Source organism: Heteronotia binoei, chromosome 17 (genome assembly GCF_032191835.1).
Source record: "Heteronotia binoei isolate CCM8104 ecotype False Entrance Well chromosome 17, APGP_CSIRO_Hbin_v1, whole genome shotgun sequence".
In the NCBI taxonomy this organism is placed as follows: domain Eukaryota; kingdom Metazoa; phylum Chordata; class Lepidosauria; order Squamata; family Gekkonidae; genus Heteronotia; species Heteronotia binoei.
In genome coordinates this window covers 53,107,875-53,134,738 of record NC_083239.1, presented here as the reverse complement: position 1 = coordinate 53,134,738, position 26,864 = coordinate 53,107,875, and the positions used below count along the sequence as shown (strand labels likewise).

At 51.4% G+C, this 26,864-nt stretch overlaps 1 protein-coding gene across 1 annotated transcript; it reads right to left on the bottom strand.

The window, feature by feature from the left end:
• Window positions 1-2,301: 2,301 nt before the first annotated feature.
• SYNE4 (spectrin repeat containing nuclear envelope family member 4) lies at window positions 2,302-25,824 on the bottom strand. The gene is made up of 12 exons (XM_060257784.1): window positions 25,758-25,824; window positions 23,740-23,891; window positions 20,621-20,797; window positions 18,810-18,947; window positions 16,128-16,322; window positions 13,710-13,977; window positions 12,048-12,145; window positions 8,563-8,650; window positions 6,654-6,817; window positions 6,105-6,257; window positions 5,057-5,118; window positions 2,302-2,569 (listed from the first exon to the last, which is right to left on the bottom strand). Exons 1-12 carry the CDS (start codon window positions 25,822-25,824, stop codon window positions 2,341-2,343), a joined length of 1,791 nt encoding a protein of 596 aa, XP_060113767.1. The 3' UTR covers window positions 2,302-2,340.
• Window positions 25,825-26,864: the final 1,040 nt, after the last annotated feature.

The following is a 26,864-nucleotide window of genomic DNA, read 5'->3' as shown; positions in this document are numbered from 1 at the left end:
GGGGAGGTAATCGTTGTCAATGTTTTCAAATGTTTAAACTTAGAACATGGGCATATTGTATTTCCAAAGCAGGCTTAAAGACGGAGGGGGGGGGGCATTCTCAGTTTGTTCGGTGTAGTGGTTAAGTGTGCGGAGTCTTATCTGGGAGAACCGGGTTTGATTCCCCACTCCTCCACTTGCACCTGCTGGCATGTTCTTGGGTCAGCCATAGCTCTGGAAGAGGTTGTCCTTGAAAGAGCAGCTGCTGTGAGAGCCCTCTCCAGCCCCACCCACCTCACAGGGTGTCTTTTGTGGGGGAGGAAGGTAAAGGAGATTGTGAGCCGCTCTGAGACTCTTTGGAGTGGAGGGCGGGATATAAATCCAATATCTTCATCTACCTCACAGGGTGTCTGTTGTGGGGGAGGAAGGGAAAGGAGATTGTGAGCCGCTCTGAGACTCTTCGGAGTGGAGGGCGGGATATAAATCCAATATCTTCATCTACCTCACAGGGTGTCTGTTGTGGGGGGGAATGTAAAGGAGATTGTGAGCCGCTCTGAGACTCTTCGGAGTGGAGGGCGGGATATAAATCCAATATCATCATCTTCTTCTTCATCATCCACACATCAGAGATTCCAAGCCCTAGGGGGGGGAACCTATTTGTAGTACTGGTGCTACTGGATTTGAACCTTGCTCTTCAGTTTGTGGTACAAGATCGAGCTTCACACCTGCGCGCCTGTCATAAATGCAAGGACAACCTCGCCTCTTATTATTATTTTTTTTAAAAAAAAAATCGATTTCAAATACGTTAAATAAGCAGCAGTTAAAATGAAGGCACCAGTCACCGACGTTTAGCTAAAACCCACACATATGCAAGGAAGCCAACAGACATGGCCAATCGGCCCCCAAACGCAACCCACAGGTGTAGAACGGGGATGGCCAAAGGCCCATAACAAGTTTGCTCCTCTCTGTTCAGGGCAAGCAGTTAGAACCTGCGCAACTCATGGCCACAAGACGATGTACAAACAACTTGGAGAGATGCTTAAAAAAAAAAGGTCAAAAATTCATGGAAGAGGAGACAGTAACTGCCCCCGGCTGAAATTAAGAATGGATCCAATATTCCTCCGCGCACCAGATGGCGACGTGCCCCATCTCCGAGGGCAGAAGCAGACATAAAAAGCCAATCGCTGGCAGCCCTGATTTGCATCAAAGTCCTGCACAAAAGGGAGATGGTGTTTAACCCTTTAAACGTTTGCTGTGAGCTCTCCTGCTCTGCTATTCGTATTTTAAAATATTCATATTTTATAGGAAAACAGACGCCTTTAAAAAGCACATTTCCCCTCCCCCCCCTTTCAAGATGCTAATGATGAAGCAGCATGCCCGGGTCAGCGGCAAAAACGAGTGGAGTTTGAAAAGAGAAATCTCCTTTCCCTTCTCCACGTGGCCCCAGTGCAAATTGAGGCGTCACAAGCCGGCAGTTTATAGCTGGAGGCAGGGGTCGTTTTGTAGAAAAATAGGTGGTGGAGCTCATTAGCATAACTCATTAGCATATGCTGCCCCCCCCCAGCAAAAAGCAACCCGATGCAAGAAAGGAGAGCCCCGGGCTAGTGAGGCCTGCTTGGGCTGGCTAGAGATCCAGCCAGCCCAAGCAGGCCTCACTCGCCTGGGGCTCTCCTGCTCACCCCAATCAAAAGGCCAGCAAGCCACCCGACACCCAAAATCACGTAAGAAGTGGAGAAAGGGTGGCATGGGCTTCTCCAAGGGCTGCTGGGGGTGTGGCAAAGCCCCTGGCGGCTGGCTGGCTGCCCATTCTCCTAATCCAGGGATTGTTATGCAGCTGCACCTCCTATTCAATGGACAATGCGGGTGGGGAGGAGGAGGGGGAACCCTCAGAAAGGTTCAGGAGCTGCACTCCCGTGAGCTCCTGCTGAATTCAAAGCCTGGTTGAAGGAGCCCAGGAGGAGATCTGTGGTCGCTTTTCTTTCTTCTTCCAAGCTGATGTAATCTAACCGGAGAAGCGACTTCTGGAATCTGTGTCTAAAGCCCTTGCAATTTCCTTCCCCAGAAGAGATGCCAGTTTGGTGTAGCGGTGAAGTGCACGGACTCTTATCTGGGAGAACCGGGTTTGATTCCCCACTCCTCCACTTGCAGCTGCTGGAATGGCCTTGGGACAGCCATAGCTCTGGCGGAGTCGTCCTTGAAAGGGCAGCTGCTGGGAGAGCTCTCTCAGCACCACCTACCTCACAGGGTGCCTGTCATGGGGGAGGAAGATAAAGGAGATTGTGAGCCTCTCTGAGTGAAGGGCGGAATATAAATCCAATGTCGTCATCTTTTAGAAGACGACTCGCTATTCCATGGCTCTCGCTAAGTAGGTGGTGGCCCGTTGATGTGTTTTAGCACCAGGTGGAATGATCGGGTGTAGCCATTGGTCCGCAGGCAGGAGGGGTCCGCTAGGGACAGGACACAAGCACTGGCGAGTAGGAGGAGAAGCAACAGGCCGACGGTGGAGAGCATCAGTCGGTTTAACAGGGTGGGGATTCTGGGAAACTGCTGGGAGTGGGCGGAGATTCCCAAGGGCTGTGGCAGGTCGTATCTGGAAGGAGAAAAGAGACAAGCTTCAGTTACGGGAGGGTAGATTTTGGCTGAGCTGGGAGAGGAACTTCCTACCAGGAAGAGCGGTTTGAACTTTAAATACAAGTTGATGGGGTGTGAACTGGCAGAGACTGACCAAAAGAGAGATCTTGGGGTCGTGGTAGAGAACTCACTGAAAATGTCGAGTCAGTGTGTGACTGCAATTAAAAAGACCAATGCCATGCTGGGAATTATCAGGAAGGGAACTGAAAACAAATCAGCCAGTATCATAATGCCCCTGTATAAATCGATGGTGCGGCCTCATTTGGAGCACTGTGTTCAATTCTGGTCGTCGCACCTCCGAAAGGATATTATAGCATTGGGGAAAATCCAGAAAAGTGCAACTAAAATGATTCAAGGGTTGGAACACTTTCTCTGTGAAGAAAGATAAAAATGCTTGGGGCTCTTTAGCCTGGAGAAACGTCGACTGAGGGGTAACATGATAGAGGTTGACAAGATGATGCATGGGATGGAGAAGGTAGAGAAGGAAGCCCTTTTCTTCCTTTCTCACAATACGAGAACTCATGGGCACTCAGTGAAATTGCTGAACAGTTGGGTTAGAGCGAATAAAAGGAAGTCTTTCTTCCCCCAAAGGGTGATTAGCACATGGAATTCACTGCCACAGGAGGTCGTGATGGCTGCCAGCATTTCTTCCTTTCTCACAGTACGAGAACTCGTGGACATTCAATGAAATGGATGAGCAGTCGGGTTAGAACGGATAAAAGGAAGTCCTTTTTCATCCAAAGGGTGGTTAACACGTGGGATTCACTGCCACAGGAGGTTGTGACAGCTGCCAGCATAGGCAGCTTCAAGAGGGGATAGGATAAACATCTGGAGCAGAGATCCATCAGTGGCTATTAGCCACAGGATATTGATGGAATTCTCTGCCTGGGGCAGTGATGCTCTGTATTATTGGTGCTTGGGGGGGGGGCACAGTGGGAGGGCATCTAGCCCCACTCGTGGACCTCCTGATGGCACTTGGGGTTTTATTGGCCACTGTATGACACAGAGTGTTGGACTGGATGGGCCATTGGCCTGAACCAACATGGCTCCCCTTATGTTTTTATGTGACACAGTGTTGGACTGGATGGGCCATTGGCCTGATCCAACATGGCTTCTCTTATGTTCTTATGTGACACAGAGTGTTGGACTGGATGGGCCATTGGCCTGATCCAACATGGCTTCTCTTATGTTCTTATGTGACACAGAGTGTTGGACTGGATGGGCCATTGGCCTGATCCAACATGGCTTCTCTTAGGTTCTTATGTAACACAGAGTGTTGGACTGGATGGGCCATTGGCCTGATCCAACATGGCTTCTCTTATGTTCTTATGTGACACAGTGTTGGACTGGATGGGCCATTGGCCTGATCCAACATGGCTTCTCTTATGTTCTTATGTGACACAGAGTGTTGGACTGGATGGGCCACTGGCCTGATCCAACATGGCTTCTCTTATGTTCTTATGTGACACAGAGTGTTGGACTGGATGGGCCATTGGCCTGATCCAACATGGCTTCTCTTAGGTTCTTATGTGACACAGAGTGTTGGACTGGATGGGCCATTGGCCTGATCCAACATGGCTTCTCTTAGGTTCTTATGTGACACAGTGTTGGACTGGATGGGCCATTGGCCTGATCCAACATGGCTTCTCTTAGGTTCTTATGTGACACAGAGTGTTGGACTGGATGGGCCACTGGCCTGATCCAACAGGGCTTCTCTTATGTTCTTATGTGACACAGAGTGTTGGACTGGATGGGCCATTGGCCTGATCCAACATGGCTTCTCTTATGTTCTTATGTGACACAGTGTTGGACTGGATGGGCCATTGGCCTGATCCAACATGGCTTCTCTTATGTTCTTATGTGACACAGAGTGTTGGACTGGATGGGCCACTGGCCTGATCCAACATGGCTTCTCTTATGTTCTTATGTGACACAGTGTTGGGACTGGATGGGCCATTGGCCTGATCCAACATGGCTTCTCTTAGGTTCTTATGTGACACAGAGTGTTGGACTGGATGGGCCATTGGCCTGATCCAACATGGCTCCTCTTATGTTCTTATGAACAAGGAAACAATTCCTTGGGGGAAAGGGGGGGGAACGGCTCACCATTGCTGGAGACTGCAGACAGTTGTCTGTCAGGGATGGTTTTTAGCTTTGGAACAGACACCTCATCCCCAACCCTTTTTTCTAGCAATCGATGCAATATTACACTGGTTTACATCCATCATAAACACCTGCAGTTAAATCTGCAGAGAATTGCTGGAGGATCAAATCAACCACTAGAGGGAGCCAAACGCATGTGGAACAGTGGGGGGGGGGGCGATTCCGAAAAACCAGGATCTTACAAGCAAGGGAAATTAGAAAGCAGAAAAGCCCCAGCTACTAAAATGTGAAACAGAAATATTTTAAAAAAATACAAAGACTGCATTCTGGGGAGTTCCCTTACCCCTTTTCAATGGTGACTACGATTTCTCCCGAGCAGGAATCCGTCTGTTTCTTCTTGTAACTCTACAAACAGATGCACAGCAAAAAAGAAAAGAGGGAGTGAGAACTGAAATTCCCTTCACCAAACACTATTTTGCAGTAAAGCAAATCCAAGCAGAGACACGGGCTTCCCTAGGAGGGATCCAGCCCAAACATCCCACTGAGTTTGATTCATTTATACCCTGAGCCTGTCTCCTCAATAGGGACCCAAAGCAGTTTAAACATTCTCCTCTGTTTTATCCTCACAACAACCCTGTGAGGTAGGCTACTTAGAATCTGGAGAAGGCAGAGAAAGAAGTACTTTTCTCCCTTTCTCGTAGACACTCAATGAAATTGCGGAGCAGTCGGGTTAGAACAGGTAAAAGGAAGTCCTTCTTCACCCAAAGGGGGATTAACAGGTGGAACTCACTGCCACAGGAGGTGGCGGCGGCTGCAAGCATAGCCAGCTTCCAGAGGGGATTGGATCAACAACTGGAGCAGAGGTCCATCAGTGGCTATTAGCCATAAGATATAAGTGGAACTCTCTGTTTGGGGCAGTGATGCTCTGTATGCTTGTGCTTGGGGGGGGCACAGTGGGAGGGCTTCTTGGCCCCACTGATGGACTTCCTGATGGCACCTGGGTTTTTTGGCCACTGTGTGACACAGAGTGTTGGACTGGATGGGCCATTGGCCTGATCCAACAGGGCTTCTCTTATGTTCTTCTGTGACACAGAGTGTTGGACTGGATGGGCCACTGGCCTGATCCAACATGGCTTCTCTTATGTGACACAGAGTGTTGGACTGGATGGGCCACTGGCCTGATCCAACAGGGCTTCTCTTATGTTCTTCTGTGAGTCAGAGTGTTGGACTGAAGGGGCCATGGGCCTGATCCAACATGGCTTCTCTTATGTAATCTCTCAAACCCGGCGGAAGCTTGACTTGGTTTTAATTTTTCTCTGTAGCCCCCGAGGGATTTAAGCCAAAAGCCCTCATGCCTGGATTCTGGGATTATCCCGCCTCTGTCTACTCACCTGCCCAGCCTGGGAGACGGGGGTTGCCCAGGATTTCTTCTTTATCCGCTGCTGGCGTTTCTGTCGCTCCACTCGCTGACCCTTTCTCTGGGATTCCACAGGGAACGGCAAGCCGGGGGCAGGTGGAGGAATACCTCCGAACGATCTCGCAACCTGCAGCGTAAATGAATAGACACGGTGCAGAGGCCAAGTTTCTAACATAGCAAAGATGCGCTTTCCATCATGCGTTCAAGAAATGGTCCGTGGTGTCCTGTACAGCAGCGGTGGCCAAACCACGGCTCATGAGCTGCGTGTTGCTCTTTCAAATATATTGTGTGGTTCTCGAAGTCCACCCTGTTAGCCAGCTTGGAGGAGGCGTCTGTCTCTTTAAATAAGTTCGCCAAGCCAAGTTCTCCAAGCCAAGCCAGCCAGTGGCTTGGAGAAGACATTTCAAGTAAAGTTGCTTTCTTTCCACCTCTCCCTCCCTCTTCCCTTGCCCATCTATCTCCTTCCTTCCTTCCTTGGTCACCTCTGTTGTAGAGCCACTAGGAACACGTCCATTTCGCTTACCTGTTCTGTTTCCAGCTTCTCCCAGTGGGTCTGGCCCAGCCAGCTCTCAATACGTCTGGGGTCGAAGCTCATCGGTTCTGCCTGGCGGCCGGTTCCCTTCCCCCATGGAAAGGCTGAGGGATGCAGGTGCTGTCCCTTCTCCAGGTACTCCAAGGGGGACTCTCCTATAAGGCAGTCAGGAGACACACACTTGTGTTTCAAATCCAAGCTGGAAAATTACACCTTTAAGCTCCAGAAGTTGACAGCCCTACAACACTGGCTGACAAGAATCACCCACAGAGGAGGACGTTGTTTTCGGACAGATATTAACTTCTAAGCACATCGACAGGTGGACATCAGAAGAGCCCTGCTGGATCAGACCAGGGAGGGTCCATGTAGTCCCGCCTCTTGTCTCACACAATGGCCAACCAGTTTCTCTGGAGGGACAACAACAGGGCAGAGAGACCAAGGCCTTCCCCTGAGAATAACCTCAGAAGAGCCCTGCTGGATCAGACCAGTGAGGGTCCATCTAGTCCAGCCTCCTGTCTCACACAGTGGTCACCCAGTTCCTCTGGAGGGCCACCAACAGGGCAGAGAGGCCGAGGCCTTCATAAGAACATCAGAAGAGCCCTGTTGGATCAGACCAGTGAGGATCCATCAAGTCCAGTCTCCTGTCTCACACAGGGGCCAGCCAGTTCCTCTGGAGGGCCAACAACAGGGCAGAGAGGCCGAGGCCTTCCCCTGAAAAGAACATCAGAAGAGCCCTGCTGGATCAGACCAGTGAGGGTCCATCTAGTCCAGCATCTTGTCTCACATGGTGGCCAGCCAGTTCCGCTGGAGGTCCAACAACAGGGCAGAGAGGTTGAGGTCTTCCTTGATGTTGCCTCCTGGCTCTAAGAATCAGAGGTTTAGTGCCTCTGAATGTGGAAGTTCCCCTCAGTCACCATAGCTAGTAGACATTGTTAGACCTTATTCTTCATGGATCTATTTAATTTTCAAGTGGTTTATTCCTGTAGCTCTCACGACCTCCTCTCTGGCAGTGAATTCCACATTTTAATCCCTCTCTGTGTAAAGAAGCATTCCCTTTCGCCCGTCCTGAACCTCCTGCCCTCAAGTTCGTCTTTGGGGAGAGGGAGATGAATTTCTTTTTGTCCACTCTCTCCACCCTGTGGATAATTTCACAAACCTTGATCACATTCCCCCTTTGTCGTCTCTTTCCTAAACGGAGAAGTCCCCGCCTCCTCAGCCTTTCCTCATAGGAAGGTGTGCCAAACCCCTTGTAGGCTTGCCAACCTCCAGGCGGAAGCCGGTGGTCAGAATTTCAACCACTCTCCAGACAACAGATCAGTTCCCCCGAAGAAAAATGGCTGTTTTGGAGTGTGAGGCCTGTGGCATTACATTACTGATGAATAGGGCCGCTAAGCTCCCGGGCCGGTGAAGGGAACCTCTCCCAACACTGCTGCCATAATGACGTCACCCACAAGTGACATCATCGTGCCGGCAATGTCACACGCAGGTCACTCTAGGCGTTTCCGGGAATACTCTATGGTTTTTTCCGGACGCTCTAGTAATAGGCACCATAGAGTTTTCCCTCCCAAAATGCTAGTGTCTGGGGAAACCATAGAGTTTCCCCGAAAACTCCTAGAGTGGCTGGCACACAACGTCGCCGGCGCGATGACGTCGCTTGTGGGTGACATCATCGTGCCCCGTGCATGAAAGAAGTCCTCCGCCGGCAGCTGCAGGAGACTTGGCAATTCTACTGCTGAGCTCCCTCTGCTCCCCAAATCCTGCTATTTCCAGTCTTCGTTCCCAGAATCTCCAGGGATTTCCCAACCAAGAGCACCATTCCCTTATGCCCCAAATTTACCCGCCAGTTGTTTTGTTTTGAAACGGAACAGAACTCCCAGGAAGATAAAATGGGCTTACTTACTAGAATGGCCGAGTTGTACTTCCTTGGGCATCTGGTCTGCTGAAGAGCAATTATACTGCTCCAACTCTTCCTGGAGGCCATTTCGTCCCTGCGAAGTCACCAGAACAATTTTTCTTTTTAAATAAAAGTCCCAAGCAATGGAGGCTATTCCTATTGTTTGTCCAAAACATTTTGCAAACTCTAAAATCTGCACCTGTGCTGAAAGCTCCGACACCAGTTGGTGGGTCGTTTTGTTTCCTCCAAAGAAGAATGAAAAAAATATGGATCTTTCAATAAATTTATGGAGGATGGAAGCAGTGGATATGGAAGCACAAGAAAAACCTCCATGTTCAGAAGCAACTTACATTTCAATACTCCAGGGGTGGCCAACGGTAGCTCTCCAGATGTGTTTTGCCTACAACTCCCATCAGCCCCAGCCAGCATGGCTGATGGGAGTTGTAGGCAAAAGACATCTGGAGAGCTCCAGTTGGCCACCCCTGCAATACTAGAGAAGAGGCTAGAGCTGCCACGCCCCCAGTCTGGGCAGGGGTTCTCCCACCCAAGAGGTTCCCAACCACCCGGCCCACACTGGACCGATGGGGGGAACCTCCCCTGACATCGCCGGCGTGATGACATCACCCATGAGTAACGTTATCGCGCCAGCGATGTCGTGTGCCAGCCACTCTAGGAATTTCTGGGGAAACTCTGTGGTTTTTCCAGACACTCTAGGAATTTTGGGGGGACTCTATGGTACAATAGGTGCCATAGAGTTCCCCTCCCAAAATGCTAGAGTGTCTGGGAAACCCATAGAGTTTCCCCAGAAACCCCTAGAGCGGCCGGCATGTGACGTCTCCAGCATGATGACATCACTCTTGGGTGACGTCATCACGCCAGCGATGTCGTGTGCCAGCCACTCTAGGAATTTCTGGGGAAACTCTGTTGTTTTCCCAGACACTCTAGCAATTTGGGGGGAACTCTATGGTACAATAGGTGCCATAGAGTTTCCCCTCCCAAAATGCTAGAGCGTCTGGGAAAACCATAGAGTTTTCCCAGAAACGCCTAGAGCGGCCGGCACGTGACGTCTCCAGCGTGATGGCATCACTCTTGGGTGACGTCATTGTGCAAAGCATGCGCAAATAAGTTCCCCGCCAGAGGCTCGCAGGGGGGAAGAGATTTGGCAACTCTAGAGGGGAGAGAATAGAGGAATGTTTATGGCTCTTCAATTGGGCCTTCCCACCCATATTGGAAGAAAAAACAGAGTCAGTATTGCAATAATTTAATCCATTGATACCCTGAAATATATGTTAAAAGCAATAACATTTTGACAGCAAAACTATTCCGCCTCCATCTAATTCCACAGGCTTTAAACACACACATGCCGTTCCGCGCCGACGGAGGCGAAGTAGTACATTCAATTTTGTAAAATCCCATCTGGGCTTATTCCTCCGCTAGAGGAGCTAAGTCACACCTTCTGTTTTAGCACAACTGGCAACATTCATTGCCTTGCAGAGGGCTAAGATCTCGTGAGGAGCTCTGCTTCCATTGATGGGTGTAAGTGAGGCTGGCAACAATGGCCTTCCAGAAGGCAATGCTTCAACGCAGAAAGCGGCGGGGAGGGGGGATCCTTTAGCCATCAATAAGAGTTTTTTATTTGGGAAGACAAGATGAAAACAAACCAGATTCTAAAATGCTAGGCGTCTCCCATAGGGTGGGAGAGGTGGCAGCTAGTCTAAAGATTAGGCAAGGAACGAAGTAGAAAATAAGAACTGGTCAACTAAGATTTCTCCTTCAGGTAGGCTTAACATAAGAATGTAAAAAGAGCCCTGCTGGATCAGACGTGTGGTCCATGTAGTCCAGCATCCCATCTCAAACAGGGGCCAACCAGTTCCTCTGGAGGACATAGAGCAGGGGTGTCAAACATGCAGTTCAGGGGCCAAATCAGCCCCCCAGAGGGCTCCTATCAGGCTCCTGAGCAACTGGCTGTCATCTGCTTCCTTCTCCCTCTCTCTTACTTCCTTCTGTGTAACAGCTTGCTTTGCAAGGCTTGCTCAATCGCACAGGAGCTACAGAGCAAAACCTCTCTTTTCTCCATTGACTGAGACTCCTCCCTTGGGGAGGAATAGCTTACTTTGTCAAACTCTCTCAATTGCACAGCAAAGCTAGTGAGCCAAGCCTCTCTTCCTTCTATTGGCTGAGGCTCCTCCCAGTCTCCTGGGAATGGAAGGAAAGAGCCAGAGCTTCCTTTGCCCAGTTCCCTGGTTCCCATGGGAGAAATACAAAGAGAGCATCTTTAAGACCAATGAGTGATAATGTTTTAAGTTTATATAAATATGTGTGTGTGTGTGTGTGTGTGTGTTTGTCTGTGTTCTTTGTTAGATTTATATCTCTGCTACCTAATCATAAATAGGTACACACGTGGCCCGGCCTGACATGGCTCGGCCCAACCTGACACGGCTCGGCCTAACAAGGTCTCATTTATGTCAGATCCGACCCTCATAACAAATAAGTTCGACACCCTTGGCATAGAGGCTGAGGCCTTCATAAGAAATCAGAAGAGTCCTGCTGAATCAGACCAGGGAGGGTCCATCTAGTCCAGCCTCCTGGCTCAAGCTACAGCCAACCAGTTCCTCTGGAGGGCCAACAACAGGGCAGAGAGGCTGAGGCCTTCATAAGAACATCAGAAGAGCCCTGCTGGGTCAGACCAGAGAGGGTCCATCTAGTCCAGTCTCCTGTCTCACACAATGACCAACCAGTTCCTCTGGAGGACCAACAACAGGGCAGAGAAGCCGAGGCCTTCCCCTGAGAAGAACATCAGAAGAGCCCTGCTGGATCAGACCAGTGAGGGTCCATCCAGTCCAGCCTACTGCCTCACACAATGGCCGACCAGTTCCTCTGGAGGACCAACAACAGGGCAGAGAGGCTGAGGCCTTCCCTGAGAAGAACATCAGAAGAGCCCTGCTGGATCAGACCAGTGAGGGTCCATCTAATCCAGCATCCTGCCTCACACAATGGCCGACCAGTTCCTCTGGAGGGCCAACAACAGGGCAGGGAGGCTGAGGCCTTCCCCTGAGAAGAACATCAGAAGAGCCCTGCTGAATCAGACCAGTGAGGGTCCATCTAGTCCAGCCTACTGCCTCACACAATGGCCAACCAGTTTATCTGGAGGGCCAACAACAGGGCAGAGAGGCTGAGGCCTTCCCCTGAGAAGAACCTCAGAAGAGCCCTGCTGGATCAGACCAGTGAGGGTCCATCCAGTCCAGCCTACTGCCTCACACAATGGCCAATCAGTTCCTCTGGAGGGCCAACAACAGGGCAGAGAGGCCAAGGCCTTCATATGAACATCAGAAGAGCCCTGCTGGGTCAGACCAGTAAGGGTCCATCTAGTCCAGCCTCCTGTCTCACACAATGGCCAGCCAGTTCCTCTGGAGGGCCAACAACAGAGCAGAGAGGCCAAGGCCATGACCCTGAGACTCTCTTTCTTTCACCTCTTCCCCCCCAATACCTACAGACGGATCTTCCTGGCTCCCGCATCTCAAAGGGAAGTGTCGGCAGGTCCGGCGAGAGTTCCGGCCCTTCCGGCTGGGTTCGTCCCATTGACCCACACCTGCAAGGAGGAAGAGCAGATTCCAAGGCCAACCATCTGGCAAGCGGCAGCTTAGGAATTTCAGGTTTCATTCTCAAAAAGCAAGTTTCTAGCCCTTACGGAGGTAAGCAATGTGACATTTCAGAGGGAGGGACCGAAGGGAAGGTGGTGCTGAAGAGGACCACGTGAGATTCCGGGGCTATTAGGATCTAATTGGAAAATCGATTCATGAACATATGAAGCTAAGGTTGCGGAGTCCAATTCAAGAAATATGTATCTGGGGACTTGGGGGGTGGAGCCAGGAGACATTGAGGGTGGAGCCAGGAGCAAGCTCGTGACAAGCATAGCTCCAAAGGGAGTTCCGGTCATCACATTTCAAGGGAATGCACACCTTTTAAATGCTTTCCCTCCATTGGAAATAATGAAGGATAGGGGCATCTACTTTGGGGGCACATAGAGTTGGACCCCTTTTTCCAATTCTTTTGAAACTTGGAGGGTATTTTGAGGAAAGGCATTGGATGCTATGCTGAAAATTTGGTGCCTCTACCTTAAAAAGCAGCCCCCCTCCAGAGCCCCAGATACTTACAGATCAATTCTCCATTATACCCTAAGGGAATCGGTCTCCATAGGGAATAATGGAGTACCCATCAGGCATTCCCTCCCCCCGCTTTCCGATGACCCTGAAGTGGGAGGAGGGCCTCCAAACCAGGGGATCCCCCTGCCCCCACCTGGGGATTGGCAACCCTATATGAAGCTGACATACCTAATCAGGTCACTGGTCCATCAAAGTCAGTATTGTCTACTCTGACTGGCAGCAGCTCTCCAGGGTCTCCGGGGAAGGTCTTTCCCATCACCTCTTGCCTGGTCTTTTAAAACTGGGGACACTGGGATTGAACCTTGGACCTTCTGCATGCCAAACAGAGGCTCTACCACTGAGCCACAGCCCCACTTCATGGCTCTCCAGGGTCTCAGGCTGAGGTCTTTCCCATCACCTCCTGCCTGGTCCTTTTAACTGGAGATGCCGGGGATTGAAACTGGGACCTTCTGCATGCCAGGCAGATGCTCTACCACTGAGCTACAGCCCCACTTCACGGCTGTCCAGGATCTCAGACTGAGGTCTTTCCCATCCCCTCCTGCCTGGTCCTTCCAACTGGAGATGCCGGGGATTGAATCTGGGACCTTCTGCATGCCAAGCAGAAGCTCTACCACTGAGCCGCAGTCCTACTTCATGGCTCTCCAGGGTCTCAGGCTGAGGTCTTTCCTATCACCTCCTGCCTGGTCCTTTTAACTGGAGATGCCGGGGATTGAACCTGGGACCTTCTGCACGCCAAGCAGAGGCTCTACCACTGAGCCACAGCCCCACTTCATGGCTCTCCAGGGTCTCATGCTGAGGTCTTTCCCATCACCCCCTGCCTGGTCTTTTAAAACTGGGACACTGGGGTTGAACCTGGGACCTTCTGCATGCCAAGCAGGTACTCTACCGTTAAGCCAGAGCCCCCATTTTGCAATAATTTCCACTTTGGTCCAGACCCCATCGTGGTCTTGGGCTTACGGCCTTCGTAAAGCGTATTGCTCAACCACTCACCCGTGATAGCGCTGTAATACGAGGAATCCTCTTCATCGTGCGAGGTGGATCCCCCCACGTCCACAGATGGATCCCATTCCAGATCCATGGCGGTCCCTAAACTGCAAGCCAGGCATTGGTTCCGCTGGGGGGACTTCTTTGGAGTGGATTGGCGCATCTGACCGAGGGCCGGCAGGGAGGAGTCGGTTTCTCTATCCAGGGACCCTTCGGTGAAGCAGTCCGATTCCACGTCGCTGTCGCGGTCAGACAACCACTCGTTCTCAAAGACCTGAGGGAAAGAGATGGAGAGAAGGAGGCGTGCGCGTCTCGGCTTCACGGCCGAGCAAGGATTGGGTCTCCCTTTTGAGTCACAAGATAAGAAGACTGCAGATTTATACCCCGCCCTTCTCTCTGAATCAGAGGCATACAATCTCCTATATCTTCTCCCCCCACAACAGACACCCTGTGAGGTGGGTGGGGCTGAGAGAGCTCTGACAGAAGCTGCCCTTTCAAGGACAACTCCTGCGAGAGCTATGGCTGACCCAAGGCCATTCCAGCAGGTGCAAGTGGAGGAGTGGGGAATCAGACCCGGTTCTCCCAGATAAGAGTCTGTGCGCTTAACCACTACACCAAACCGGCTCTTATATATTTGTATTTACTTTATTTCTGCCTCGACTTTCTGATCAATGGGGACTTGAAACAGCTTACATCATTCGTCTCTCCTTTGTTTTATCTTCACAACAACCCTGTAAGGTAGTTTAGGCTGAGAGTATGTAACTGACCCAAGGTCACGCAGTGGGCTTCCATGGAACAAGTGGGGATTCGAACCTGGTTCTCCCAGATCCTTGTCCTTGAGAACCCAGTGTGATATAATGGTTAAGAGTGTTGGAATAGTATCTTGGAGACCCAGGTTCGAATCCCCACGCGTGCCATGGAAGCTTGCTGACTCTTGGCCAGTCACACACTCACAGCCTCACCTACCTCACAGTTGTGATTATTATAACAGAGGAGAGTAGAAGGATGTCAGCTGCTTTGGGTCCGAGAAAGATGGGGTACAAAGGAATTAAATAAATAAAAATAATAATTCAACACTCCAACCATGCACCATGCTGGCTGTCACATACCCGGTGAGGAAAATGTGTTGGTCTTTAAGGAGATATTGGAGCCGGACTTTGTTCCAGTCCTGGTTCAACAGGTTACACATTGCTTAACAGTGGGAAGGCTTCTGGAGTTCTGGCCCTGCTGGTGGACCTCCTGAAGGCCCCTGGGTTTTGACCACTATGTGACACAGAGTGTTGGACTGGAGGGGCCATTGGCCTGATCTAACATGGCTTCTCTTATGTTCTTATGTGGCACAGAGTTTTGGACTGGATGGGCCACTGGCCTGATCCAACATGGCTTCTCTTATGTTCTTCTGTGACACAGAGTGTTGGACTGGATGGACCATTGGCCTGATCCAACATGGCTTCTCGTATGTTCTTATGTATGAGGTAGGGATGCTCTAACTCCTTGGTGCTTGGGGGGACAACAGTGGGAGGGCTTCTGGAGTTCTGGTCCTGCTGGTGGACCTCCTGATAGCCCCTGGGTTTGGGCCACTGTGTGGCACGGAGTGTTGGACTGGAGGGGCCATTGGCCTGATCTAACATGGCTTCTCTTATGTTCTTATGTGGCACAGAGTTTTGGACTGGATGGGCCACTGGCCTGATCCAACATGGCTTCTCTTATGTTCTTCTGTGACACAGAGTGTTGGACTGGATGGACCATTGGCCTGATCCAACATGGCTTCTCGTATGTTCTTATGTATGAGGCAGGGATGCTCTAACTCCTTGGTGCTTGGGGGGACAACAGTGAGAGGGCTTCTGGAGTTCTGGTCCTGCTGGTGGACCTCCTGATAGCCCCTGGGTTTGGGCCACTGTGTGACACGGAGTATTGGACTGGAGGGGCCATTGGCCTGATCTAACATGGCTTCTCGTATGTTCTTATGTATGAGGCGGGATGCTCTGCCTTCTTGGTGCTTGGGGGGACAACAGTGGGAGGGCTTCTGGAGTTCTGGTCCTGCTAGTGGACCTCCTGAAAGCACCTGGGTTTGGGCCACTGTGTGACATGAGCTGGAAGGGCCATCGTCCTGATCTAACATGACTTCTTGTATGTTCTTGTGTATGAGGCAGGGATGCTCTGCCTTCTTGGTGCTTGGGGGGGACAACAGTGGGAGGGCTTCTGGAGTTCTGGCTCTACTGGTGGACCTCCTGAAGGCACCTGGGTTTTGGCCACTGTGTGGCACAGAATGCTAGACTGGATGGTGGGGTAATTGGCCTGATCCAACATGGCTTCTCTTCAGTTCGTATGTTCTCCAGGTAGCCTGTCCAACATCCACTCCTTCGGGTCAGGTGAACCCCCACCTGCCACTACCTCCTTGGAAAAGCAAGACCTTAGCCATACCAGCCTCATGCTGACCAGGCGCCTGCGGAAGCGGAAGACTCGTCGGAAAACCTCCTGGCAGAAGCAGGTGAGGTCCTGCAGCTCCTCCTCCAGGACTTCTGCGTCCTCCGGCTGGCTCTTCTGGATCAAACATTCCCCACGAACCAGCAGCTGGTCCACCCGCTCTGCGTTGCTTTGGACATCTTGCTGGAAGGCCTGGACACCGGGCGAAAGGGACAGACAGAGTCATGACAGGACACCCCACAGTAAGTTTCCAAAGTTGAGTAACGAAGTTTCCCTGAAGTCTAACCACTGGTGTGGAACTTAGCACCTTGGTTATCTAGGGTTGCCAGGTCCAATTCAAGAAATACCTGGGGACTTTGGGGGTGGAGCCAGGAGACAGGTTGCGGCAAGCATCATTGAACTCCAAAGGGAGTTCTGGCGATGACAGTTAAAGGGACCGCACACCTTTTAAATCCCTTCTTTGGGAATAAGGATGGGGGGGAGAAGAAGAAAAAGACTGCAGATTTATACCCCACCCTTCTCTCTGAATTAGAGACTCAGAGCGGCTTACAATCTCCTTTATCTTCTCCCCCCCACAACAGACACCCTGTGAGGTGGGAGCAGATTTATACCCCGCCCTTCTATCTGAATCAGAGTCTCAGAGTGGCTTACACTCTGAGACAGCTCAGAAGACAGCTCTGCAAGAGCAATGGCTGACTCAAGGCCATTTCAGCAGCTGCAAATGGAGGAGTGGGGAATCAAACCTGGTTCTCCCAGATAAGAGCCCGCACACAGAAGAAGACGACTGCAGATTTATACCCCGCCATTCTCTCTGAATCAGAGACTCAGAGCGAATTACAATCTCCTATATCTTCTCCCCCCACAACAAACACCCTGTGAGGTGGGTGGGGCTGAGAAGGCTCTCACAGCAGCTGCCCTTTCAAGGACAACTCCTGCGATGGCTCTGGCTAACCCAAGGCCATTCCAGCAGATGCAAGCGGAGGAGTGGGGAATCAAACCTGGTTCTCCCAGGTAAACTTTCACACACTTAAACACTACACCAAACTGGCTCTCTGGACCCCCTGGTCCAATCTTTTTTAAACTTGGGGGGGGGCATGATTTGAGGAGAGGCACTGGATGCTATGCTGCAGATTTGGTGCTTCTGCCTCAAAAAACAGTCCCCCCAAGCCTCAGATACCCACAGATCAATTCTCCATTATACCCTATGGGAATTGGTCTCCACAGGGTATAATAGAGTGCCCAGCAGACATTTCCCTCCCCTATTGTCTTTTTGATAATCCTGAAGTGGGGGGGGGGGCTCCAAACTGGAGATCTCCTGCCCCTGCCCTGGGGATTGTCAAGGTCTCAGGCCAAGGTCTTTCCCATCACCCACTGCCCGGTCTTTTCAACTGAGATGTCGGGGATTGAACCTGGGACCTTCTGTGTGCCAAGCAGATATTTCTAGTCCTTGTTAATAAATGCTTGTGAAGGAGGAAAATGTCTTGAAGCAGAGATGTTGTAGCTAATTTCTACAGGGGGGGGGGGGAGAAATCTCCAAAGGATCAAGTGGAGGCCAGGTGTTTCTAGCTACAGATTCAGATAGGGTTACACTCGGCATGCGGTGGAAACCGAGTAGCCGAGTAACCAAACAATTGAAATTTGCAGCCTGCCTAAATTAAGCCTTTCCAATTATGGGATTTAGGGTTCATCCGGACAGAAGTCTGGGTTAAGTCAGTGCTCGCTTACACACAATCTTATGCAAATCCGATTTAAAGACAAGGCTTTTAAAAGGGTAATGACTGCAGGAAGCATTGTGGATTTGGACATAATTACCCTGAAATAACCTTTTTCCCCAGGAGAGATTTCACCTGATGTTCTAAGCAAACAAACTGGCTGGCAGTTGTGGGTTCCTTCCGCTCTGCCCAGGACACATTCATAAGAACATAAGAGAAGCCATGTTGGATCAGGCCAATGGCCATCCAGCCCAACACTCTGTGTCACAGAAGAACATAAGAGAAGCCATGTTGGATCAGGCCAATGGCCCATCCAGTCCAACATTCTGTGTCACAGAAGGAGAAGCCCTGTTGGATCAGGCCAGTGGCCCATCCAGTCCAACATTCTGTGTCACAGAAGGAGAAGCCCTGTTGGATCAGGCCAGTGGCCCATCCAGCCCAATACTCTGTGTCACACAGTGGCCAACCCCCCCCCCCCCACACACACACACACCAAGTGTCATCAGGAGGTTCACAAGTGGGTCTAGAAGCCCTTCCACTTTGCTCCCACCCCCACAAGCACCAAGAATACAGAGCATCACTGCCCCAGACAGTTCCAATAATATACTGTGGCTAATAGACACTGATGGACTTCTGCTCCATATTTTTATCCAATCCCTCTTGAAGCTGCTATGCTGGCAGCCACCACCACCTCCTGTGGCAGTGAATTCCACATGTTAATCACCCTTTGGGTGAAGAAGGACTTCCTTTTATCCGTTTTAACCTGTCAGCAATTTCATCGAATGCCCACGAGTTCTTGTATTGTGAGAAAGGGAGTACTGCTGCTTTACCGTTCTGCGCCACGGGGTCGCTAATGAATCATGAGGGAAATGCAATTAAATTTTGGAGCTGGCAGATGCGTGCATGTACAGATCAGGGTTCCCCCCCCCCTTTTTAAGAACCCCCCCTCCCCAGTCCACAGTCGTACCTGAAGCTGTATAATTTTTTCCAGCGACGTCCCTCCCGAGAAGTGCTCCACATCTGTGAGCCGGAGATCAAGCTCCGTCAGCCACACCCGGATGGTTTCCCTCTCGGATTCAAACTCTTCCCGTTGACTCACAAAATACTGAAGAGGAAGAGGGAAGAAGAAGGAAAAAGAAAACACTCTTTCTTCTGGGACCAGTTGGGTTAGAACAGATAAAAGGAAGTTCTTCTTCACCCAAAGGGTGATTAACATGTGGAATTCACTGCCACAGGAGGTGGTGGGGCTGCCAGCATAGCGAGCTTCAAGAGGGGATTGGATCAACATGTGGAGCAGAGGTCCATAAGTGGCTCTTAGCCACAGCGTATTGTTGGAACTCCATGTCTGGGGCAGTGATGCTCTGTATTTTTGGTGCTTGGGAGGGGCAGCAGTGTGAGGACTTCTAGTGTCCTGGCCCCATTGGTGGATCTTCTGATGGTGCCTGGTTCTTTGGCCACTGTGTGACACAGAGTGTTGGACTGGATGGGCCATTGGCCTGATCCAACATGGCTTCTCTTATGTTCTTATTTGACACAGAGTATTGGACTGGATGGGCCACTGGCCTGATCCAACATGGCTTCTCTTATGTTCTTCTGTGACACAGAGAGTTGGACTGGAGGGGCCACTGGCCTGATCCAACAGGGCTTCTCTTATGTTCTTATGTGACACAGAGTGTTGGACTGGATGGGCCATTGGCCTGATCCAACACGGCTTCTCTTATGTTCTTAACAGTGGGAGGGCTTCTAGTGTCCTGGCCCCACTGATGGACCTCCTGATGGCTCCTGGTTCTTTGGCCACTGTGTGACACAGAGTGTTGGACTAGATGGGCCATTGGCCTGATCCAACCAAAGAAGGTGCCCCTATCCATTATTTCCAATGAAGGGAAGTCATTTAAAAGGTGTGCGGTCCCTTAAATGTGATGGCCAGAAATCCCTTTGGAGTTCAATTATGCTTGTCACACCCTTGTTCCTGGCTCCACACCCAATGTCTCCTGGCTCCACCCCTAGTTTCCAGGCTCCACCCCCAAAGCCCCAAAATAAGGTTCCCCTATCCATTATTTCCAATGGAGGGAAGTCATTTAAAAGGTGTGCGGTCCCTTTAACTGTGTTGGCCAGAACTCCCTTTGGCGTTCAATTATGCTTATCACACCCTTGCTCCTGGCTCACCCCCAATGTCTCCTGGCTCCACCCCTAGTTTCCAGGCTCCACCCCCAAAGCCCCAAAATAAGGTTCCCCTATCCATTATTTCCAATGGAGGGAAGTCATTTAAAAGGTGTGCGGTCCCTTTAACTGTGTTGGCCAGAACTCCCTTTGGCGTTCAATTATGCTTATCACACCCTTGCTCCTGGCTCCACCCCCAATGTCTCCTGGCTCCACCCCCAGTCTCCACGCTCCATCCCCAGAGTTCCCAGATATTTCGTGAATTGGACTTGGCAAACCAAGTCCCACCCTGAACATCAGCTTTTGCTCCTGTGTCTTTCTACAGCAGGGGACCCCAATAACACCTTTCCTGTCTCCCCAAATATTTTTAGAAAGTGGGGCCATAGGGGGCCTGCCCAGCAAGGGCTCTGATTGGCCACTGTCAAATTGATCGGCTGTGGAGATTTTTAGAACCGTTTTGGCAGAATCTTCACTGTGTGACTGAGAGTAAGCTGGGGCAGCCATGTTGTGGCTGACTGGGCCTCACGTGACAGCCATTTTGTGGCTGTGCCCACCATGCGGTGGCAGAATTCCAAAAGAGCCCACAACTCCTATTCGTTGGAGCTCGCCGGTTCCCACCTTCAGCCTCTTGTAAATGGCAGATGCTCTTCTCTGCAGGTCATCCCAGCGCTGGTTGACGTCCTGAACCACGGACCTGAGGTGCAAGCCGTTGCTGCCAGTCCTCGCCAACTGCCGGTACTGCCGGTTTAAGTCTTCCAGGGGCATCAGTTTCTCCAGGACTTGTTTCTGGAGCACCTAAAAGGAAAAGGGATTTCTCTCTTTAAATTACTTTTCCCAGCCAAACCAGCTTGTGGCTTTTACAGTTAAAGTTGCTTTCTTTCCATCTCACCCTCCCCCCTCTCCCCCATCTATTTCCATCCCTCCTTCCTTCCTTCCTTCCTTCCTTCCTTCCTTCCTTCCTTCCTTCCTCCCTCGCTTCCTTCTTCCCTCCCTTCCTCCCTCGCTTCCTTCCTTCTTCCCTCCTTCGCTTCCTTCCTCCCTCCTTCCCTCCCTCCCTCGCTTCCTTCCTTCCTCCTTCTTTCCTCCCTCCCCCCTCCCTCCCTCGCTTCCTTCCTTTCTTCCTCCCTCCTTCCCTTCCTCCCTCCCTCGCTTCCTCCCTCCTTCCCTCCCTCCCTCCTTCACTTCATTCCTTCCTTCCTCCCTCCCTCACTTCATTCCTTCCTTCCTCCCTCGCTTCCTTTCTTCCTCCCTCCCTTCCCCCTCCCTCCCTCCCTCCCTCCCTCCCTCCCTCCCTTCCTTCCTTCCTTCCCTCCCTCCCTCCCTTCCTCCCTTCCTTCCTTCCTCCCTTCCTTCCTCCCTCCCTTCCTCCCTTCCTTCCTTCCCTCCCTCCCTTCCTCCCTTCCTTCCTTCCTCCCTTCCTTCCTCCCTTCCTTCCTTCCTTCCTTCCTTCCTCCCTCCCTCCCTCTCTCCCTTCCTTCCTGACATGCAGCTCTCAAACATCTGATGTTTATTCTATGTGGCTCTTAATTTAACCAAGTTCAGCCACCCGTGGCATAGAGGCAGAGGCCTTCCTCGGATGTTGCCTCAGGGCTCTGGGATTCAGAGGTTGACTGCCTCGGAACATGGAGGTTCCTGTCCAGCCCGATTATTTTAGTATAAGATGGCTGAACAAACAACAGGTTAATACTCTGGTCCTTCCCCATTATTTACAACCTCGCAACCAAGTACGCCTCACCGTTTGGCAAAAGAATGTTTTCGGCGCTGGGAAAGGCCTTCTTGTGTCTCAAGGATGCACACCCTAACATTCACAGGCTCGTTATCAGTTTGCAACGTAGTGTGAGAATGCTTTTGTAGCGAGAATGACAGTCGCCGCTGTAACCTTCGAACCTTAGATTTGAATGAAGCGCCTTTTGTAACGGTTTATGATACCCTATATAGTAACCATGGAACCTCTGGTATCTCGGTATTTCCAAAGGCCATGTTCCTTGGAGCGCCTTTGAATTCCTAAATAAAGCAGTCTATTTGAAATGAAACAAAGGACTTCATTATTGGGAATCTCGGGGCTTGACAGCTCCCTTTCATTACCACGGCTGGTGACTGCTGACAGACCTCTCTTCCGTGAATCTGCCTGATCCCTTTTAGAGCCACCTACTCCTGTGGCCATCACCGCAACCCCTTGCCGTGAATCCCACATTTTAATCACTCGTAGCGTAAAGAAATACTGGTTATGCCATCTCTGGGCCCCGCCTGGAGGTAGGCAACCTGACTTCCAGACTTCCTTTTTTTTCTCACGCAAGGTGACCCAGGTGGATGTGGATTTAAAGAGCGATATCAAAATGCAAGATTTGGGGAGGAGGCAAAGAGACCCAAAGTGCATTCTCTCCCCAGTGTGCCCCCTTTGCAACTGTAGGGACCAGGATCTAAAAGAAGAAGATATTGGATTTATATCCAAGCGGTCACAATCTCCTCTACCTCCCCCTCCCCACAACAGACACCCTGTGAGGCAGGTGGGGCTAAGAGAGCTCTTACAGTAGCTGCCCGTTCAAGGACAGAGTCTCAGAGTGGCCTACAATCTCCTTTATCTTCCTCCCCCACAACAAACACCCTGTGAGGTGGGTGGGGCTGAGAGAGCTCTTACAGCAGCTGCCCTTTCAAGAACAACTTTTGAGAGAGCTATGGCTGACCCAAGGCAATTCATAAGAACATAAGAGAAGCCATGTTGGATCTGGCCAATGGCCCATCCAGTCCAACACTCTGTGTCACACAGTGGCCAAAAAACCCCAGGTGCCATCGGGAGGTCCACCAGTGGGGGCAGGACACTAGAAGCCCTCCCACTGTGCCTCCCCCAGCACCAAAAATACAGAGCATCACTGCCCCAGACAGAGAGTTCCATGTATACCTTGTAGCTAATAGCTACCTAATGGACCTCTGCTTTTAAGAACCTAAGAAAAGCCATGTTGGGAAAAACCAATGGCCCATCCAGTCCAACACGCTGTGTCACACAGTGGCCAAAAAACCCCAGGTGCCATCAGGAGGTCCACCAGTGGAGCCAGGACACTAGAAGCCCTCCCACTGTTGCCCCCCTCCCCCAAGCACCAAGAATACAGAGCATCTGGCCCAGACAGATAGTTCCATGTATACCTTGTAGGACCTCTGCTCTTAAGAATGTAAGAGAAGCCCTGTTGGATCAGGCCAATGGCCCATCCAGTCCAATACTCTGTCACACAGTGGCCCAAAATCCCCAGGTGCCATCAGGAGGTCCATAGTGGGGCCAGGACACTAGAAGCCCTCCCACTGTTGCCCCCCAAACGCCAAGAATACAGAGCATCACTTCCTCAGACATAAGAACACAAGAGAAGCCATGTTGGATCAGACCAGTGGCCCATCCAGTCCAACACTCTGTGTCACACAGTGGCCAAAAAACCCCAGGTGCCTTCAGGAGGTCCACCAGTGGGGCCAGGACACTAGAAGCTCTCCCACTGTGCCCCTCCAAGCACCAAAATTCCAGCAGCTGCAAATGGAGGAGTGGGGAAATCAAACCTGGTTCTGCCAGATAAAAGTCCATGTATTTAACCACTACACCAAACTGGCTCTCATTTGTTTGCTGAGTGTTAGATCCGGTGCATCGCCACACCTTTAAAACAAAGGGCCCAGCAGAATCTCAGGTGTCAGATCCGTCCCCTCCTGGGAGAGCACAGTGTGAAGGACACTCGGCAGCTGGGAGGAGATTTCCTGACCTCGAAACGTTGCAGCTCCTTCTTGGAGCCGGCGTAGGAGACCTGGGAGGAGTCGGCAGCAGAGACGGTTGCTTCAGCAGCCCACAGCCAGTCCTGGAAGCGGAAAGAGCGAGTCCTGGAAGGCTTTCTGTCGCCGCCATGCCTGTTCCGCCCTGCCGGGAGGACAGCAATCAGGTTGGCCGTGCAGGAAACTTAAGGGGCAGCCTCACATATGATCAGGTGCGGCCCTCTGGCTGTCAGTCGCAACTGGATTTTCCGGCGCAGAGAAGAGAAGCCCTTTGCAAATGGCTGCCGCAGCGCCATCTCTAGTGGAGCCCCAGCCTGGGGCACTGGTGAAGAGTATCCGGCTCATCCAGGGGTGTCGAACGCATTTGTTATGAGGGTTGGCTCTGACATAAATGATGCCTTGTTGGGCTAGGGTTGCCAAGTCCAATTCAAGAAATATCTGGGGACTTTGGGGGTGGAGCCAGGAGGCTTCGGGGTGGAGACAGGAGACGTTGGGGGTGGAGCCACAAGACGTTGGGGTGGAGCCACAAGACGTTGGGGTGGAGCCAGGAGACATGGGGTGGAGCCAGGAGACATGGGGGTGGAGCCAGGAGATGTTGGGGTGGAGCCAGGAGACTTTGGGGTGGAGCCGGGGAACTTTGGAGGTGTAGCTGGGAGACATCGGGGGTGGGGCCAGGAGATTTTGGGGTGGAGCCAAGAGACTTTGGGGGGTGGAGCCAGGAGATGTTGGGGGTGGAGCCGGGAGACGTTGGGGTGGAGTCAGGGAACTTTGGAAGTGGAGCTGGGAGACATTGAGGGTGGGACCAGGAGATTTTGGGGTGGAGCCAGGAGACTTTGGGAGTGGAGCCAGGAGCAAGGGTGTGACAAGCACCATTGAACTCCACAGGAAGTGCTGGCCATCACATTGAAAGGGACCGCAAACCTTTTCAATGCTTTCCTTCCATAGGAAATAATGAAGGATTGGGGTACCTTCTTTGAAGGCTCATAGAATTGGACCCCCTGGTCCAATCATTTTGAAACTTGGGGGGTATTTTGGGGAGAGGCACTGTATGCTATACTAAAAATTTGGTGCCTCTATCTCAAACATTAGCCCCCACAGAGCCCCAGACACCGCGGATTAATTCTCCATTATTTCCTATGGGAATAAGTCTCCATAGGGAATAAAGGAGTGCCCAGCAGACATTTCCCTCCCCTCCCCCCGCTTTCTGATGACCCTGAAGTGGGGGGAGGGCCACCAAACCGGGGGATCCCCTCCCCCCACCTGGGGATTGGCAACCTTACGCCCCCCCTCTGTCGGCACCCAGGGCAAGCAGCCCCCGCCCCCCCCCCCCAGATCTGGCCCTGGGGCAGGAGGAAAGGAAGGAAGGAAGGAAGGAAGGAAGGAAGGAAGAAGGGGAGGGGAGGGGAGGAAAGAAAGAAAGAAAGAAAGAAAGAAAGAAAGAAAGAAAGAAAGAAAGAAAGAAAGAAAGAAAGAAAGAAAGAAAGAAAGAAAGAAAGAAAGAAAGAGGAGAGGAGGGAAGAAAGGAAGGAACAAAGAAAGGAAGGAAGAAGGGAGGGAGGGAGGAAGGAAGGAAGGAAGGAAGGAAGGAGGAAGGAAAGAAAGAAAGGAGGGAAGGAAGGAAGGAAGGAAGGAGGGAGGAAAGGAGGGAAGGAAGGAAGAGAAAAGGAAGGAAGGAAAGGAGGAAAGATAGAAAGGAGGAAAGAAAGTCCAAATAAACAAACATGCAAATGCCGAAGCCTGTGAGCTCTTGCCCAAAATGAGGCCTAATAGCAAAGGGGGGGGGGGTGTTTATAGTTCTTTCCAGGATTGTATAAAGGACCAGGTTGGTCTTGAACTAGGAAAAATCCTCCAGGCAGGATCTGTGGCTTTTAAAAACCCTGGCGCTTGTAAGGAGCACCTGTTGCCGTTGGTTATAGGTGTGCTCATTTCCTTAAGCGGAAATACCACTATTTTTTTTTCTTTTTTAATCGGTGACTCCAAGCTGGCCGCCCCTCCCCGCCCCACTTCTCACCTGATCCGCTTCTCCAGCGATCCTGTGCATAAGCTGCAAACGGCTGCTTCGGGCATCGCTTCTCCATAGCGGCCCACGAGTCCACAGCGCATGCAATCCTCCTGGCGAGGGCTGAAGGGGAGATGGCAACTTAAGGCAGCCTCTTGCATCTTCGGAGTCCAGCGATGGCTTCAGCCTGCTATCCCCTGGGCTGAGGACGAGCCGGAGTTCTCCAGGAGTGTGCCAAGAGCCCAGGAAACCAGAAATGCCACATGACGGCCACGGGCACAGCGAGTTCAAGGCCTGCTGAAGTCACCGTGGGCCCTGCCAGGAAAGGAGCAGAGTTTGTTGGGGGAGGGAGGGCCCACTCGAAAGGCAGCCAAGAGCAGATCCTGAGAAAGGCAAACAGCAGAGGGGGACCACAAACATCGGAAGAGAGAGAAGGAGGGAGGTGGAGGGAATCAAGGCCCTGGATGCTAAGATCTGCTAGGGTTGCCGGGTCTGACTTAAGAAAGATCTGGGGACTTTGGGGGTGGAGCCAGGAGACTTTGGGGGCGGAGCCAGGAGCAAGGGTGTGACAAGCACAATTGAACTCCGAAGGGAGTTCTGGCCATCCCATTTAAATGGACCGCACATGCCTTTTAAATGCCTTCCCTCCACTGGAAATAACGGATAGGGGCACCTTCTTTAGGGGCTCATAGAATTGGACCCGCTGGTCCAATCCTTTTGGAACTTGGAGGGTATTTTGAGGAGAGGCGCCGGATGCTATGCTGAAAATTTGGTGCCTTTCTAGGCTAGGAGCTAGGAGACTTTGGGGGTGGAGCCAGGAGCAAGGGTGTGACAAGCACGATTGAACTCCAATGGGAGTTCTGGCCATTCCATTGAAAGAGACCGCGTGCCTTTTATATGCCTTCCCTTTGTTGGAAATAATGAAGGACCGCACACCTTTTAAAAGAAATGATGACGGGTAGGGGCACCTGTTTTAGGGGCTCATAGACCCCCCCCCCCGGTCTAATCTTTTTGATACTTGGGGGCAGGTAGAGGAGAGGCATCGTATGGGGGTTGGACTAGATGACCCTGGAGGAAGGGTTGCCAAGTCCAGTTAAAGAAATACATGGGGACTTTGGG